This window comes from Poromitra crassiceps (assembly GCF_964638095.1).
Source record: "Poromitra crassiceps genome assembly, chromosome: 3".
Lineage (NCBI taxonomy): Eukaryota > Metazoa > Chordata > Actinopteri > Beryciformes > Melamphaidae > Poromitra > Poromitra crassiceps.
In genome coordinates, this window is record NC_139625.1 from 69,309,189 (window position 1) to 69,328,404 (window position 19,216).

At 43.8% G+C, this 19,216-nt stretch overlaps 1 protein-coding gene and 1 pseudogene across 2 annotated transcripts; one reads left to right on the forward strand and one right to left on the reverse strand.

Moving 5' to 3' along the window:
• Positions 1 to 4,727: 4,727 nt before the first annotated feature.
• Positions 4,728 to 6,938, forward strand: LOC310773241 (leucine-rich repeat and guanylate kinase domain-containing protein pseudogene; annotated as a pseudogene). Its single transcript has one exon. The product of its transcript is annotated as a leucine-rich repeat and guanylate kinase domain-containing protein pseudogene (transcript).
• A 2,598-nt stretch (positions 6,939 to 9,536) lies between these two features.
• Positions 9,537 to 10,859, reverse strand: LOC310773242 (dynein regulatory complex subunit 5-like; the record flags this gene model as incomplete). Its single annotated transcript, XM_083633129.1, has 1 exon — positions 9,537 to 10,859. One exon carries the CDS (start codon positions 10,857 to 10,859, stop codon positions 9,537 to 9,539), a length of 1,323 nt encoding a protein of 440 aa, XP_083489255.1.
• Positions 10,860 to 19,216: the final 8,357 nt, after the last annotated feature.

The window sequence follows — 19,216 nt, forward strand, 5'->3', positions numbered from 1 at the left end:
AGGTGCCAGCTCATACAACATTAACCCCTGAGGTGCCGCTCATATAAAATTAACCCCAGAGGTGCCAGCTCATACGGCATTATCCCCCGAGGTGCCAGCTCATGCAACATTAACCATCCAGGTACCAGCTCATACAACATTAACCCCTGAGGCACCGCGCATATGAATTTAACCCCAGAGGTGCCAGCTCATGCAACATTAACCATCCAGGTGCCAGCTCATATGACATTAACCCCCGAGGCACCAGCTCATATGACATTAACCACTGAGCTACCAGCTCATACAACATTAACCCCCGAGGCGCCAGCTCATATGACATTAACCCCTGAGGTACCAGCTCATACAACATTAACCCCCGAGGTGCCGCTCATATGAAATTAACCCCAGATGTGCCAGCTCATACGACATCAACCCCCGAGGAGCCAGCTCATACAACATTAACCCCCGAGGCGCCAACACAGACACACAACGGGCCAACAAGAGTCCCACCAAACTAGGCTTGAAGGAGTGGTAGCGGCCTAATAATCTAGTTATATTATATTTATACGTATATTATATTAACACGTTAATTGCCAAGGGTTGAGTCGTCAAACACAATCCAGCTGTTCACTGCCAACGACGAGTTGAGTCGTCAAAAAAATGATTTTTTTTTTTTTGACCGTGGGATGTGCATCTAACCCTTTTACATCTCTTATATAATTATTGGAGCCACCGAACGTTTACAACCCATTCCACCGACCCACTAAGTGGCAACAGTGCTCTCCTGACTAGAGGAAGGCAAGCATTTTTTTAACTTGTCACGCCATTCTCACCCCAGCCATTCTCATGAAAATGGATGGGGGAAAACGCTTTCGTTTTCGCGCTGATTGCTGGCGATGCGGGATTGCAAATTTACATAATAGATTACAGGTGGAACACACTTTGAAACACGCAGCATAAATATGACCAGAATCGCAAAAGCTTCTCTCAACCAAAACTCCAAGAAGCGAGCGAGTCCATCCCGACTTCCTCAAACAGCGGCCGTGCAGACAGGCACAGGACAGCAGCAAAGCACTCAGACTGGTGACAAGCTTGTGACGGCCGCTGCAGCCAAGAAGAACGCCCACGGAGGGAGGAGTTGAAGCAACTCTCCCTCTCGCTCTCTCCCTCTCTCTCCCTCTCTCTCTCGCTCTCTCTCCCTCCCTCCCTCTCTCTCTCTCTCTCTCTCTCTCCCTCTCCCCCTCTCACTAGGATTAAACCTAGTGCGTCTCCCTCCCGAGAGGGAGGGAGAGAGAGAGAGAGGGAGGGAGAGCGAGAGGGAGGGAGAGAGAGAGAGAGAGAGAGAGAGAGGGAGGGAGAGCGAGAGGGAGGGAGAGAGAGAGAGAGAGAGACAAAAATGAATGGTTAAAGTGACTGTTCTATCGAATTTCACAAAAAGCCGTTTATCTCTGAATATTTTTTCTGACGCTAAAACCATGCTGTATTCAACTGCTAATGCTTACATAACTACTAACTCTACAAACTAACTCTTTTAGACAGAGAAAGCACACATTCTATTAGTTCTTTTGAGATATTGTGTGTTCACAAAATCTTAGCAGAAAAGAATCCTCGGGTCTTGAAAGATGAGCCAGAATCCTCAAAAAAACCCTCTGGCAGAAGCTAACTACAGTAAAAAAAAAACGTCTGGCAGTGAATGTGTTAAGCGTAATTGTGCCATGAACATGAGACTTCATGTCTATGTTATCATTATTATCATATATACTGGTTTTATATATTGATAAGCAACCAAATGAAGGATCAAATTTAAGTTACTGTCTTTTTGCTTGGCATCACCCCTTATTATTTTGCAGACAATGCAAAGCCAGAGTAAGGTAACTTCCAAATAAGGGTCAAAGGTCAAGTTTGAGCTAAAAAAAAAAATGTAGATAAATAACTACATTAAATAAACAAATAATTAACACATTTCCAGTTTTCTTCCTACAATACATTTGGCTGGACAACAACAAAACTTTAAAGTCATTTTTCTCAGTTCTACACTCTGGCGAGTTACCCCCTTTTAGCTTTGCAGGGCAGTATATATCTCCCTCTTTGCTCTGAATGAGTGAGAAAAGGAGAAAATACGTCACAACAGTATAATCCTAATGTTAATTTAAAATGAGATATTCCTCTAAATATGGCAAAAGAATGTAAAAAAAAACATCCCTTCCTCCCAGCACCCCCTGCTTAAAGTGACTTCCAGCGGCCCTGGGCCGGAGCTTCCGTGTTGAAACTTACAGCGGTCCGAGTTGTCTTGAATGCGGTATTAAGCACCCCTCCCTGGGCTACACACACACTCCCGCCCCGCCAGACCCTCGTTCCCCTGGTAATCCAATTCAAAACGCAAATCACTTTTTGGCACAAAACCATGACAAACAAATTCTCATTTTTAAATCAAGGTGTGTTTTTTTCTGCAGTGTAGGCTATAGTTGAAAATCAACATGGCATTCTGAGGTGTCTCCTGAGTGTGTGTCCGCGCGCGAGTGGGGAGAGTGACATGGTGCCATGCGTAAGAGAATACTGTGTGCACTCAGGCGTATGCCTGGCGTAGTGGGGTTTTTTGCGCTAAGACCAGCTATTTGGTGGCGTTAAAATTGAGAGCACCCAAGGCCGTTTTTTGTAACACATTGCGCTGGAACGCCTACTAGGCACTAGGGAAGATAGCAATAAGAGGCGCGCAAACGGCAGCGCAAACGATAGCGCCATACGAAGATAGGGTATTTACATGTAAAAAATAAAAAATAATTATATATATAAATTAATTTTAATATATAATTTGGATTTGGATAACTATTTGCTGTCTGGGGTGCCAGCAATGCCAGAGGGGCATTTTTGGAAAAAATATATTTTAAAGCACGAGTAGTCGGTGTGACATGTGATATGTTTCCTACACCATTTTATATATATATTAGGGGTGTCACAATATATCGTCCCACGAAATTTCGCGATAGTAAAACGTCACGATATGTATCGTTGAGATGAAATCTCATATCGCAATTTTTTTTTTATATATAGATTTTTTTTTTTTTCAAAAATAGACTAAGAAACGTCTTTGTTTGTTGAAGTTCAATGTGTGGAAAGTAGTTCAGTTGAACAAGTCTCTGAAGAGACACATGAGAAGTTATACAGGAGAGAAACCATTCAATTGAGTTTCTGGCAAAACTGTTTACTTGACAGGAAAAACTGAAGATGCATAAAAAATAGACTAAGAAAAGTCTTGTTGTTTGAGTTTGAAGAAAAACTGAAGATGCATAATGAGAATTTATACTGCTGAGAAACCTTTTAGTTCAAAGTAAATCTAAGTGACGGTGTAACTCATTCTATTTCAAGATAAGCCTTATCTCCAATCTCATGTTTTTCCTAGTTGTTATTGTAATAACAATTTCCCACAACAGCATGTTTTGTATTTGTGCATTTCAAATAAAATATACGATACGTATCGTATCGTGAACTGAGTGTATCGTGACACCCCTAATATATATATATATATATATATATATATATATATATATATATATATATATATATATATATATTTATATGTATTTGATTTTGAATAGAAGACAGATGAACAGGCTCAGACACAAGACAAGGAAAAAAAGGGGAAAACATTATTGGCATTGAACATTACAACTTGATGCTACCAGCCGTCTAAGGCAGTGATACTCAACTTGCGGCCCGCGGGCAAGTTATTTGCTAGTGTGGCCCACGATGGAATTGCACACAAAAAAAATCACAGTGCACCTGAACGCAACATGCAAGATACCCGCTGAATAAGTGTCCAAATGTTCATGTCATTCTGGCCAATACTCCACTTCTGTTATAGCATTTCAGTCTGGAATATGGAATATCTTTCAACAATCTTTATGACTAAAAGGCTACATTGAATTAGAAATTTAAATAATTAACTCATTGGTTTTGGATTTATTTAGCTTCAAGACTGCATTTTTGTTCGTGTGACCCTCAACACAGGCTTTGATCATCCCGGGCCACTTACTGATACTTATGCTTAAATTAACCCACTCATATTCTGATTTATTTCAAGAAAAACATTTTGGCTAGTGGAAATTCTAATTGGCTGGTAACTTTAAAATCTAGCAGGCATATTGGCAGGTGGTCAAAAAAGTTAATTTCAAGCCCTGAGAGCAGGTGGTGACATAGGAGTGAGTGAGAAAAGGATGAAATATTGGTGGTTAAGACTGAATAATGACATCACAACTGTTAATTTAAAATGAGTTATTCCTCTAAACGTGGCTTCAAATGCACCAAAATTTTCACGCTGGCGCCGTTCGGCCCTCAGCAAAACCTGGTAGCGAGGACATTTTTTGTGGCCCTCTCTATCATCAAAGTTACCCATCCATGGGTTACGGCATGACAATCTGGGTTTCTCATGTGGCCCCCCATGAAAAATAATTGCCCACCCCTGACCTACACCATGCATTTTTGGTGATGGTGTCATCAGTGATGTCACTCAAGCCAATTGTGATGTCATGTTATGTGTTTGTTTGTTTTTATGAGGAGGGCTCCATCTTAGCTCTAGAGAATAACATTGCCAATTCACACACCTGTGAGTAAAGCTTATAAACAAGAAACTTTGCGCTTACCTGATAATGTCAGCACAACAGGCTGCAAATTGTAATACCCCAGGGTCACTGACTAACAACACTCCCTTTGCAGAGGCTTCAAACTGTGCGGAAGAAGAAAACAGGGAGATGGAGAAGAATGGTGTTTTAACTGCAGGGGTGGTGTCCAGCTGCCTATCTAACCTTGGGAGCTATGGTACTGGACTGCAGCACTACTACCAGTGCCTCTCAGTGCCTGGTCACAATCTGAGTGATGTCTCAATTTTATGCAGTTATATCCATGTCCAAAAGCTTGAGCTGCCACAGAACAAAATAAAAGATTTATCCTGTGTGAGTCACATGCCCTATCTTGTCATCCTGGATGCTTCCCACAATGAACTCTCTGACTTCTTTGGATTCCATCCACCCAAGAACCTAAAGAAGGTCAATTTCTCCCACAACCATATGACAAAAATGAAGGATTTGTCCACATTTTCATCTCTTTGTAAACTGGAACTGGACTACAACAGCTTCAGTGAGATCAGTGGTCTTGAGCTGTGTTGCAGCCTCACCCATCTCAGCCTGGCTTACAACGAGATCTCCAAGATCAGTGGCCTGGGCAACCTGCCTCTCATAGAGCTCCGCCTTAGGAGGAACCAGCTGGAAAGGATTGAAGGGTTGGAGAACCTGAGGAGCCTGCAGGTTCTTGACTTGTCTCAGAACCGCATCACCAGTCTGTCCGGGCTCCAGAACCTCCACCTCTTGGGCTCCATCAACCTGGAGAACAACCTGATTAGTGAAATTAGTGAGTGCGCATACATCCATGATCTATTCCTGCTGAGGGAGCTCAATCTGCAAGGAAACCCAGTGCAGGAGCAGCCAGATTACAGACTATCAATCATTTTCCTCCTCCAACACCTGGCTATACTAGACAAGGAGGAAAGGAGGAGAAGGAAAGTCACTGCCGAGGAGAAGGTGTCATCAGTGAACAAGTATGACCGTCCTATGGATGTGGTGGCAGCCACAGACCACATGACCCAGATGGTGTACCAGCTGATGCAGCCCCAGGTCCTCTATGATAGTACCCTGCCCAGTGTAGACCCTCCCTATCGTATGGTGGTGCTGACCGGTCCTCAAGCCTGTGGGAAGAGAGAGCTGGCGCACAAACTCTGTCACGAGTTCAGCAAACACTTTGCCTATGGAGCCTGTCACACCACAAGGGCACCCTGCTTTGGAGAGGAGGATGGAAGTGACTACCATTTTGTCAGTGAGGAAGAGTTCCAGAACTTGATTCACATGGGTAAGTTTATCCAGACCATCCAGTATGGGGGTCACAGATACGGCCTGACCAGGGATGCCATAGAGGATGTGGCCAGCGAAGGACTGGCTTGCTGTATGCATATGGAGCTAGAGGGTGTGTTAAGCCTCAAGAACAGCTACTTTGAGCCTCGCTACATCCTGCTCATCCCCACCCAGGCGGAGCAGTATACCTGGCACCTGAGAAGCCGAGGCCTCTACACCCATGCGCAGATAGACACAGTGGTGGCACGTATAGAGCTCTATGCCAACACCAACAGGCAGAGGCCGGGCTTCTTTGATAATGTCATCCCCTGTGATGACCAGGCAGAAGCCTACCAGACACTGAGGCAGGTAGTGAAGGAGTTCCTGGTGCTGGAGGAGCAGGCTGAAGGGGACCACAGGACGAGAGCCTTCCCAGACCATGCCTCCACAGCCTCAGGGCATCTGCCAGAGGAGAGGCCTGCTTCAGCCCTGTATAGCAATTTAGGATCAGACAGAAAGTCTGGCTCAGCCCTGGGCCTGGACCCATCAAGCCCCTCCTACCAAAACTGGACCCAGCTCCAGGCACAGCCCAGCCCTCAGAAGAGCCCTGCTGAGCTGGCGTCCATCAGAAGGCGTGAGCAGATAGTGAGAGAAGCTATAGTAGGCAAGAGTCCAGGGGCCTACACCCAGCTCTTCAAAAGGTCTGCCCAAACTGCCTCTCAGAATCAGGATCATGGTCCCCATTTATATGAGGACAGCAGCAGCTCAGATGAGTCCCATGCCAGTTCGGCCCTGTCTGTGCCCAGCTCAGTAGGGGCCTTGTCCGACGCTGTTGCCCTAGGTCAAGACTTAGACCTGGGCTCCAGATCTTCCGTGGAGCCTCTGGATATCTCTGCCTTGGGACACATCCTAGAAACACTCAAAGAACAGGAATTGGACACAGACCAAGTGTCTGCGGTCATGACTCCCTCTTCTGGGCGCCCTGGATACAACGCCAAGCCCATCCTGCCCTCCTTCGTTCGCAAAACCCCTGTACCACCCACCCTGGCTCCTTCACCCAGCCCAAACCCACCAGTCTGAGAATGAAGAGAAGAGGGTGAGGAACAGGAGAGGGAAGGCTTATGAGGTGTTTTGGTATCTGACTACCTAGCTAACGAAGGTGTCAACATTAATCAGTTAGCACCATGACATATTGTGTCAAATTCAAGGAGACACGACGAGGGGGGTGGGGGGGTTGTGTATTATTTTTGTGTTTAGCTCAGGCAGGGTTGTTAGGTTTTGTTTTTACTTATCATCTTTAAAATGCTAGCAGTCGCTCCATTCTGTTCTGTATTTTTGTGCTTGCTTATGAAACTTTCCTTTGTGTTCGTGCATGCCTCAGAGTAGGATCCAGCTGGGGGGCAAGGACTTTACATTGGTTTTGTGGGAATGTCAAGGGGCTAGGCCAAATCATGAAAACTGAGGTCTTCAGACATCTTAAATCCTTAGCTGCGGATGTGATTTTCCTACAAGAAACCCACATCAAAGCAACTCAGCAGCGCAGTCTTGAGGCGCAGCTGGATCTTTCAATGGCCATTTTCTTCCATTGCCTGTGGCGTTGCTATTCTCTTCAAGAAAAATATCCCATTTCAACTTCCTTCTATGGTTGCAGACCCTTTTGGCAGGTATATTTTAGTTTCTGGCACCATTAATTCATTCCCGCTAACCTTAACATTTACGCTCCTAATAAAGATGAGCCCAATTTTTTTAAGGTTTTTGACTCACTCCCCGACACCAGTAATTCAAATATAATTGGTGGTGACCTGAACTGTTACCTAGGCCCATATTTAGATATTCACGCCCGCCCCCAAACATCTCATCAGTGCAGGTCCTGAACAATTTGATCAAATCCAGGAATTTTGTAGATATCTGGGTTCATCACCCTACTGACAAAGAATGGATTGATTGATTGATTTAATTAAATTCATATAGCAGACAACATCCAAGGTATAGACATGTCAAAGTGTGAACACTTATTTCCAACATGGTCCTTGGTCTTATAAAAACAGGACATACATAACTGCAAATACATCAAATAGTACAATCAACAAAAACACACAAGTTCAATAACCATTACAGCGGAAGGCTCGCACATTACCCTAGTAACACGGATTACGGATGTTTTGAGTCTACCAGATGTTTCAATCACTCTTTTTTTTGCCTCTGTTATCAGACAAAAACTACTATGCCTGGAGTGAGATGGGGCTGGTTTCCATCAGAGACCTATACATAGATGGTCACTTTGCATCCTTTGATCTACTGAAGAAGACGTTTGAGTTGCGCAGCACGAACTGGCACAGATACCTGCAAATCAGAGATTATGTTCAATCCAAGATTCGTGGCTTTGAAGTTCTCCCAAATGAGCATGTTTTTTATGTTTTGTTAAGCCCCCCTCACTCCAGGCATCTAACTTCTATATTTGTTTGTGTTTGACGGCTGCATCAGGGCGCCCACTGAGAGGATTAGAGGCGTGGCAGGAGGAACTGGTTTTGCCCTTTACTAACCGGATTCTGGCCTAAAATATTTGACTGATACTCTAAGGCCTATAAAATAACTTCAGCCAGAGGCGGAATTCGCCATCTTCGGCTGCTCGGAATCCTCTCTGCTCCTCCCTATGGCTGTGCAACAGTCTCTGACATAGTGGACGACTGTCACCAAGAGACTAATTTTGAAGGAATGGAAGTCCCCCTCTCCACCTTCTTTTCAGCTCTGGCTGACGGACATGGTCTGTCATATGTATGGAGAGACTCAGGTTCCTGAGGACCAACTCAACTAAAATTTTCAACTATCTGGGACCCGTTCCTGGCCTACTTTGATGAGGTTAAAAGTGACACTCGCCCAGCTGTTTTCTCATGGACCCCTTGCATGGGATTCCATGCATAACACCTCTTACAAGCACATAAGCAGCTTACGCGGCTGGTAGCACCACGTTGTGGTGTTGGAATGTTGATAACATACAGTATGTGTGCTTTTTCTTTTTTTCTTTTCCTGTGTCTGAGCTTGTTTTTGTTTTCATGTTCTGAAAAATCTAAAAATAAAATACGTACACACCATGGACCGTAACGTGCTGGGTTTCTTTGCACTGTGGGACAATGCAGACTCTGTATGGGGACACCAGTATTACATGGTAGACGACACGGTGGAGATCAGAGAGGACCATGAAGCCGATATTGGCCAAGACCCCCTTCCCTGTCCTAATGCGCAGACAGATGCTGCCCAAGAAAAAGCAGGGACTTTCCCTGGCTGAGTGCTGGAGGTCTCACCACAGGAAGCGGATGAGTATTTCTCCACCAAGGACTTCCAGGTGGGCAAGGCGGTAAAGCTGATGGGCCATCGCTTCCTGCTGTGACTGTGATGGCTTCTCCAAAAGCCTAATTCCAGAAGCACCATCCAGAGGGTGGCCGTTGTTAGTGGGCAGATTGTTCCTCTCGTGGTGTACAGGGTGATAAACCTAAGGTCGTACTGTTGTGCAAGCGAGATGTTGCGCATAGGGGGCTCTGGACTCCTGCTCTGGTGGTGCTTATAACACAGTCAGCCGTCTCCTTGCTGAACCAGTTTGCTCCTTTCTGACCGAGACACTGTTGGTAAGGTGACCAATGAGTAATATAGATGGTTTACTTGATGGAGGTGCTCTGGTGTCTACTTGGCTATACTCAGCTGAGCTTGTTTCTTGCGCCCTCTGCTCTGGTTGTTATGAACCACGTGGCTGATGCAGGAGCTGCTTTCCTGACCCACCTCTGTCTGACGGATATCACATTCTGTAACAGTGGTGTTGTGCGAGATCCCCTCCACCAGAGCTTTGCCTCCGTCCATGCCCAGTCTGTTGCAGGAGAGGTTGATGCTCTCCAGGGTTTTGTTCTGAACCAGGACTTTAGAAAGGGCAATGGCAGCAGGCTCGCTCATCTCGTTGGCTCCCAGATGCAAGTGGAGTAGGGTGCTGTTGTTCAGCAAGGCCTGGATGACAGCCTGACCACCCTCATCTCCAAGCCGGTTCAGACACAGGTTGAGAGACAACAGGGTGGAGTTCTTGGACAGGGCATGGCCAATAAATTGGGCTCCTGGGACTCTGATGTTGTTGTCGTAGATGTTCAGGGTCTCCAGTTGACTCCTGTTGAGCAGCTTGCCGATGGCCCGGGCTCCTCTGTCTCCTATCAGGTTGTGGGAGAGGTCGAGCTCCCTCAGGGAGGGGTGGTCCAGTAGGTATTTCACCAGGAGACGGCATTTGTCATCCTCCACTTTGCTTTGGTGGAGCCTCAGAAGCGTCAAGGTCTTACAGGACTTTATGGCCTTGGCCAGGGACTCGCAGTCTCTGGTTGTGAACTCAAACAGATTCCACTCAAAATTCATGCCGCAGTGCTTGACCCTGTACACCAAATGCAACTCTTTGAGGTTGGTCAGCTTGTCCAGCAGGATGCCAAAGTCAAAGTGGTCTATAGATGGTCCCTCAGAGCCACTGTCAAAGATTGAGACATATTCCTCTTCTTCGGTTGGCGGATCCTTGATGGGTGGCAGCAGCTGGGAGATGTCCAGCCTCTTCACATAGTTCTTGCAAAGCGGGACAATGTCTAGAACAGTCTTTGGATTGGTCACATCTGGGGTAAAGAGCTCAATAATGTTCTCCAGGTGCCTCTCAAAGAACATTCGCTTCCAACTGTGGCCATATTGAGAGACATCACAAAGGTCCCACCTCTGGCTGCAGCACCGCTTCCAGTAGCCTTCATCACTGATCAAGTTGGCTGTGACCTGCAGGGGCAGAGCATTGGACAATCTCTCCAAGACATATTCTTTATTGCCAGGTGGAAGCTCTTCAATTATGGGCTGTTCTTCAAAGTTCCTCACAATGGTTTGCAGGCAGAGGTTTTTTAGAAGAGGCACTAGAGAAAGGGACCAGTCTGGATCTTCAGCAATGATCCTGCGTATCTTCCTGCGTTTTGCCCCCGGAGGATAAAGGGAATTGGACATTGTCCCAGTCATCATGGAGACAATTGTTGGAGCTTGTTTTTCTGCAGTGCTACAGTTCTAGACGGCACCACTATGGTGATGTCATATATCACAGATGATGTCATAAATAACTGATGATGTAACAGAGTAATGAGGTCATAAATCACTGATGATGTACTAATAGTGATGTTATATACACGGATGATGCCATAATGATGTCATAATGTGGGTGTATATTCTATGTTCACACTCAAGCAATTGTGATGTCACCAGTGATGTCACTCAAGCCTTTCTGTGTGGTTTGCATGTTCACGTGTTCACGTGGATTTTGTCCGGGTATTCCGGTTTCCTCCCACATCAAAGACATGTATGTTCGGGGTAATAAGTGTGGGGCAAGCAACCCGACCCCGTACAAACCCCACCCGACCCTTGCTACAGAAACCGCAATTGTCCCGGCGTGAGCTAGGGTGGTTCCTTGAGAGAGACTGCCCGAAGTCATAGTTTGCCATAGTGTGGTTGCAGCCCTATGCTGCACTTAGGAGTCTGGGAATCAAGGTTATATAGTTTTGGATTTTTTCATTAGTTTTTTTTTTTTTATTAGTTTTGACTTTTTTTTCCCCATTTCAGTTTAGTTTTCAGTCGTTTTTAAGGTAGGTTTGATCGTTTAGTTTAGTTTTTATTTTTTGAAAATACTTAGTTTTAGTTTAGTTTTTATTAGTTTCAGTGTTAGTTTTAGTCTTTTTTGCCCCTTTCCTATTTTTTTTGTAATATGGGGTGTTTGTCAGGGGTGAGATTCAAAAGGGTCATAAAAGATGAGAGAAGATCTAGGAAAATAGATTTCATCTCCACTCAAAATACTAGGCTTATTATGTATGAAATACTTTAAACTGACAAAGACTAAAACTAAGGACATTTTCTCTTCATCTTCTTCTTTTATTTTATTAGTGGCCGGGCCAGCGAAGCGGCAGGGCCACTTATTGTATTTGCCTGTATTATTATTATTAGGGGTCCAAGCACGAAGTGCGTGGATCCCTATTGTATCTGTTCTGATTATTGTTTTTTTTTTTATTATTATTATTCTCCGGTAAAACTGTATGTACAGCAGAAACTGTAATGCTCAGCGTAGCCAGACTGGGCACATAGATTGTAAATGTGCCTCACTACTCAGAAACAAAAAATTACCCATATTGGCCAGATGGTGGCGCTATAACAGACCATTTTGCGTTATGGTCCATATCTTCTGAACCGTGTGTCCTATACTCAAAATTTCACTTCTCCTGGATTCCTTGGATCAATACGCATCTATCCATATAGGCCCCGCCCATTTGCGTGTGCCTAGATTTTCCGCCATTTTGAATTTGATCAAAAACCTACTTTTGCGAACTCCTCCTAGACCGTTTGGCCAAATCACACGGAAATTCTTCTGGGGTATCTATGGACTACTAAAGTTATTAAAGGATTTTGGATACGTGAAACAGTTTTGAAATTATAAATGTCTAAACTTTTGTGTATTTGCTTTTGTTCTTTTCCTGCCCTAAAAGTGTGTGGATCTCAGAAACCATACCCCCCCCCATCACCCAAACTTTCCACACAGGTTCACGACATCACCCACTACTCAGAGTAAAAAAATTACACCAATCCACCAGATGGTGGCGCTATAACAGCCAATTTCACGTTTTTCGGTCTATAACTTCTGAACCACGAGCCGTAGAATCAAAATTCCACGTCTACCGGTTTCCCTGGAGCATCGTGCATCTAACCTACTAGGCCACGCCCATTTCTGTCTGGTAGATTTTCCGCCATTTTGAATTTGATCAAAAACCTACTTTTGCGAGCTCCTCCTAGACCGTTTGGCCAAATCACACAAAACTTTTTCTGGGTCATCTATGGACTACCCCGACCTGAAGTTGTTAAAGGATTTTGGATATGTGAAACCATTTTGAAATGACAAATCTCGAAACTTTTAATGAAACACACGCCAACCCTAAATTGCCCACAACTCATTAACCGGTCAATTACAACTACTGCTGCTACTACTGCTACCACTCCCACTACTACCAACACTACTACTACTACTATTACTACTTCTGCTACTATTACTACTACTACTACTACTACTACTACTACTGGAAGTTGGAATGTAGCATTTTGGGTGGGGTTAATGTGTTTTGGGGTTCTGCATCTGCTGTAGCATAATACATAGTTGGTTTAGATGTCACACAGTAATGCCCGATCCACAAAGACTTGACACCCACGTTTTAATAAAAACAAGTTTATGCCATAATAAGGTTACATCCATGCCTTGTCATTGCTGTGGAAGGATGGTGTAGGGGTAGAGTAGCAGACACCAAAGCTGGAGGTCCTGAGTTCAAACCACGGCCAGGTAACTGTTTTATTTTTTGAAAATGTAGAATAAAGGTTAATCTGGATATAATTATGTATAACGCTGCTGAATACACACTGTGTACATAGCAGAATAACTGAATATGCCTATTTATGGTAACGTCATATTTCGACGTCATCTTGACATTCCTGTGTAGATGTCTAAATGATCCCCAAATCGGCTGTGATTTGGCCTAGTCCTGGACGTCACTGAAAGATGATATCAGAACATCATCATGATGTAATTGTGTTTGCTGGGAGCCTTCTTTCAGATATATGAAAGGAAAAACATTCCAATACATTATTGTGTCTTCAGATGTGAAAGGTCCAAAAAGAGAATTAAATCTGAATTATCCTTGTCACTCATGTGCTCATTGTAACAGCACAACCCACACCAATTAGTTCAAACACCTCCATTCAGGACAGACTTTTAATGTAAAGTGGTGCATTATGTGTGTAATACAAAAATGTCCTTAATGGTAAATGGACTGCATAACAAGCTGCCATGCAGGGTGCTGGCTATTGTCACCAAAAGCAATTTCAGGGATAAAACCCATCAACCTTCTGTAGTGGACGCCACTACGCCCTATGGTTTGATGTGTGTGTGGGAAAGACACAATGACAACTGAAAAATCTGATTTCAGAACACAAAAGCTCCATCATGAGACAAGAACTAACCTCTCCTGTTGCAAAACACGTTCTTGAACACAGCCACGCAATCTCCAGCTAACATTTCCAAAATATTGAAAAAGTTCATGAAACACCGCAAAATAAGGAGGCAACATGTGGGGTTTTAATTACTGTTACTGACTTAGCTGTCTGAAGTTGAAAGTTGTTAATCCCACGTGGGGTTTGAACTTTGAGCCGCAATGGTCTTTAGTTAGCATAAGTCATGAGCTTTACCAAGTGAGCTATCCAGACTGTTGCATTTAACTTTGTAGACCATATTATATGTATCTGCAGAGCCAGAGAAGTACTTGTCGTATTGACAGTATGTTCTACCCAAATACCACTTTCTGTCCAGATACTTAAAGGGAAATTGTACACAAAAACTGCTTTCTATCCAAGTACTACTTCAAGTCACAAGTACTTATGTGACCACAACACCCTGACTGACCCCATCACCCTTAATGACCACTACACCCTTACTGACCATGCTTGGACCCCGTCATCGCCGCTTGCGGCTATATTTATTATTATTATTCTCCCAGGAAGTTCGAATTCCCATGCATGAAAACTAACCAAACTTTGCACAAAGGTCCAGTCCCATGCCAAACGTCTTTGACGCAAATTTGGGGCCAATAGTCCTAACGGTGGCACTACAGCGACCGTCTAAAGTTTCAAACTTTGAAAATTCATAAAAAAAATCAGGCATACAGTACGTGCTACGGCTTTGCAACTTTCACCGAAATGTGCGCCCAAATGAGGAGAAACTTTTGTACAATGCAACCTATGGCCAATTATGAAGTCTAAAGACCGCAAAACTGCAAAAACTGTAAAACTAATTAAACCCTACTCCTCCCACATTTTTTCTTCAAACGACACCAAACTTCAGCATCTGCATCGTTAGACTGTCCTACACAAAAGTATCAAACAGATTTTCGATCGGTCAAAACAATACCGTTTCAGTTATCATTTTTTTATAAAGCTTATTTTTTGTTTTTATTTCAGTTTATTTCATGTTTTTTCAATTCTAGTTTTCATTTTTTCGTTAGTTTTAGTTAACTATAATAACCTTGCTGGTAATAAGAAGATAAGATGTCACTCAAGTAATTGTGATGTCATCGGTGTGGTCACTGGAGCAATTTGGTGTATCGTGATGATGTCGTCAGTGAGTGATGTCATCTGTGATGATGTAATCAGTGATGTCACTTGAGCAATTGTGATGCCATCGATGATGATGTAACACACTTTAAACTTGCTATATGTACATAGCTACAGTGTTATTAGACTCTGGCATCTATTTCTTTTTTAGATTATTTTGGGGGGCATTTTGCCTTTATTTGATATGACAGTATGCTAGACAGCGACAGGAAAGCAGGGAGGGAGAGAGAACATGCACCAATTGACCGCAGGACGGATTCGAACCCGGTTCGAGCCTTAACTCATTGAGTGCCAGCCACTTTTGGAGAACGGACGCTCCCAGTGCCAGAGTTTCAGAGCGTTTTCAGTGATTTCTCGAGGCCCACAGAATATTGTGTGATATTACTATGTAAACACTGAACACGCACAAAGAACGATGAGACTCTATTCTATCATCTGCAAAAAAAAGTTTATTGATCCCATTTTCCGTTCTTTAGTTATGAGCCGGAGAAGATAGCTTGATTCATCCAAAAACAGCAATTTTTTTCTAGAAGCTGAGATAATTGGCCTTTTGTGAAATTAAACATTTCAAGCACATCACTGACTCTGAAGCTAATCTTTTCTAATGTAGTCACACCTCAAAAATAATTTCCTTCAATAAAACAGTGAAGGCCAGGGAATTTTGTTTGGCAGAATAATATTTTTAGCTACAACCAGCAGCGCTGGCCCCTGCGTGCGCTGCTGGTTGCAGCTTCTTGCTGGTCTTGATTTGCTGCTGGTGGGCATCGGATATTCTGGCTTGCGTTTGTCAATCCTGTCCTGCTGCCTGGGTCTGTCTGGGTGTTGCGTGCTGCTCTGCGTGCTGCTCTGCGTGATTGACTAATTTGGCATTAGTCAATCACTAGTTAATCATAGGTAATGAGTAGGTAGTCATTAGTTAATGATTAGTATCTAATTTCCTGAGTAGAGTAGTTAATCATTACCTAATGATTACTAAATGTCAGCTCGTGAATAGAGTAGTTAATCATTACTTAATGATTCCAAAATGTCAGTGCGTGAATGTATTAGTTAATCATTAGTTCATCATTAGTTAAGGTCACATTGTGAGTATAGTAGTTAATCATTAGCTCATGATTAGTTGTTAGTTCCTTAGTAGAGTAATTACTCATTAGTTAATGGTTAGTCAATGGTCAGTTTGGGAGTATATAGTTAATTGTTAGTTATTCATTACTTAATTACTTAATTATTACCTGTCCATTAGTTACTCTTTTTGTGTACCCTATTGTAAAGTGGTGCATCATACTCAGTAGTTTATGAATACTGAATCATTACTTAATTATTATCTGTCTATTAGTTAGTCTTTTTGTGTACCCTATTGTAAAGTGGTGCATCATACTCAGTAGTTTATGAATACTGAATCATTACTTAATTATTACCTGTCCATTAGTTACTCTTTTCGTGTACCCTATTGTAAAGTGGTGCATCATACTCTGTAGTTTACGAGTACTGAATCATTACCTGTCCATTTGTTACTCTTTTCGCACCCTAATATAAAGTGAAAGATATCCTTATCAAATAAACACTCGCTCCAGGTGAGATTCGAACCCTGAACCCCAAGATTGTTAAAGGGGGACTAACCCCCTAGATATGTATCAGAACAGTGATTTGAAAATACCTATGGAAAAAACCAAGAAATGACATATGCTCTTGTCTATACTGGACTCTTTGGCTGTGTTCAAGTCAAGATTCTTTTTCGGAAATCGACGCCATTACAGTTTGCCTACTGCCTCAAAAATAATTTATTTGAGAGGGGCAATATCTTTATAAATATCAACAACTAGCCAATGCTGTTGGTCTGTATGGAAACAGAAAATCTGAAAATGGTTGAAAGTTATATCAATTTGGTAATTCAGTGGCGAACTAGAAATTTAATTATTTTTCTGCATGTATCTCTATGGCAGGGTGTCAAATTACGTTACGAGAGCAAAGTGACATGGGCTCGTTAACACGTTCAGTGCCAGCGACGCCATAGGCGTCATTAGAAATTTACCGTACAGTGCCAGCGACGCCAAATGGCGTCATAACTCCAAATTGTTTTTTTGACGGGGGGGTGTCGATCTAAGCTTCTTACGTCGCCTCTAACAATATTGTAGCTATTGGAGGTCGATAACCTATTTTACAAACCCATTAGGTGGCGACAGCACTCTCCTGATCAGAGAAAAAGGAGCCAAACACACAGAAATAGTCACTGGTGAAAATGAGGAAATCGCATTGCATCCGTCCGTATGCATCGACGTGCCTCCATAAACGAGCACAACGCCAGCTGTGCCCCCAGCAGCAGCATCCGCTGTCACAACTGAGCACTTCCATGTACGCTGCAACAGCACATTCACATAATCAGCATTATTATTCCGAACTGGAAGCATGCCAGCCCGTGACAAACACACGCGGAACCAAAAAGCTGAATGTCGCGCACCATTCACTGTGTGTGCGCAGCAAACTCAGCAGAGACTGAGAGCCACCAGACACATAAGACACACCCAGGAGGCGTGTGCAGTTGAGGGGGGGGGGGGGGGGAGCACGGAGAGCAGCAGAGCAGCATACACTTCACCCAGACAGACCCAGACATCAGAAAATTAGCTTCAGAGTCAGAGATGTGCTTGAAATGTTTAATTTCACAAAAGGCTCATTATCTCAGCTCGTAGAAAAAAAGGTATGTTTTTCGTTCAATCAAGCTATCTTCTCCGGCTCATAACTAAAGAACGGAAAATGGGATCAATAAACTTTTTTTTGCAGGTGATAGAAGAGAGTCTCATCGTTATTTGTGCGTGTTCAGTGTTTACATAGTAATTATTAAAAAAATTATATGACTGTTTTAAAATGCATTGCGGCCTATGTGGCACAGCAAGCAACCTTTTGCCCAAGGGCCGTGGCACTGAAAGTGTTAACAGCAGCACACCCACAATAGGACAAACCTCTCGCTCTGGGGTAACACAATGCGAGATTTCTCCACGTAATTCCCTCGTCTAACTAGAGATAAACCGCGCAATGAAATCCGTTTTTAATTTGCGTTTTGGGGCTTTTCGTGATTCTTGTTGAAAGTTACAACACCTCTGATTTTTCCTCTCAGGGCGCAGGCAGAGCAGGACAGAGCTCTTCTCCTCCTCGGAGCACACACACACAGACAGAGCCAGTTGCTCTGCTCTGCTGACTTTCATTTCCTGATAAGTTGGCGTTGCTTGTACACAGTGATGATATTATATTAGCCGATATGTTTAGAGAAGCTTTGTCACGTTGTCACGTCGTAGTATAGCGTTATACCTTACATTCCCGCTAAACTGCGACGAGATTTGTTTGCTGAAATGTCAGACTGTTGAAAGCCCCCGCCTCTCACTGCTGCTGTTGCTGCGGGTGCATGAGCGAGCAGACTCTCCCGTTTGACTGGCCGAGAGAAAGTGCTTCCAAGTCGGACTGATAGCCGCGGAAATGTCAGACTGTACACAGAGAGCACTGGAGAAAGTGCTCCAGACAGCAAAACACACACACAGCGAGTCAACCCCCCCCCCCGCCCCCCCCGTTGCTTGTACACAGTGACGATATTACAGTAGCCGATGTGTTTAGACCAGCTTTGTCACGTTGTCACGTCGTAGTATAGCGTTATATTTTACATGTGCGCTATACTGCGATAAGATTTGTTTGCGGAAGGATGAAAGTGAGGCTCTCACTTTGATGCTGGGCGAGAGAGAGTGCGCTGTGCTGCTCACCCCCCCCCCCCAGTCCCCAGTCGCTAGTCGCTCTGCTGACAGGCAGAGGGGGAGAGAGAGAGAGAGAGAGAGATCGGCTCCCTACAAGCAGCAGAGTGAGTGAAAGAGAGAGAGAGAGATAGAGAGAGAGAGAGAGAGAGAGAGAGGGGGGGGGGGGGGGGGGATCTGCATGGGGAAAGTGGGAGAGAGATATGATGCTGCTGCTAAGTGCACTGAGTTGTGAGGAGCCGAAAGGGTACAGGGGGAGTAGGGGAGTAACTATCTTGAAATCCCATAGTCTTTGGGGACAACCTGACGTCAGGTTGTACCAAATATCCCATTAATTTGAGAAAAGAAAAAAAAGCAGCGTTCGACCCTTAGAGGGCGCTTATGCCAGGTATGCTGCTGAAAAATGATACAAATGGTAAAATGGCAACAGTTTGGTGTCAA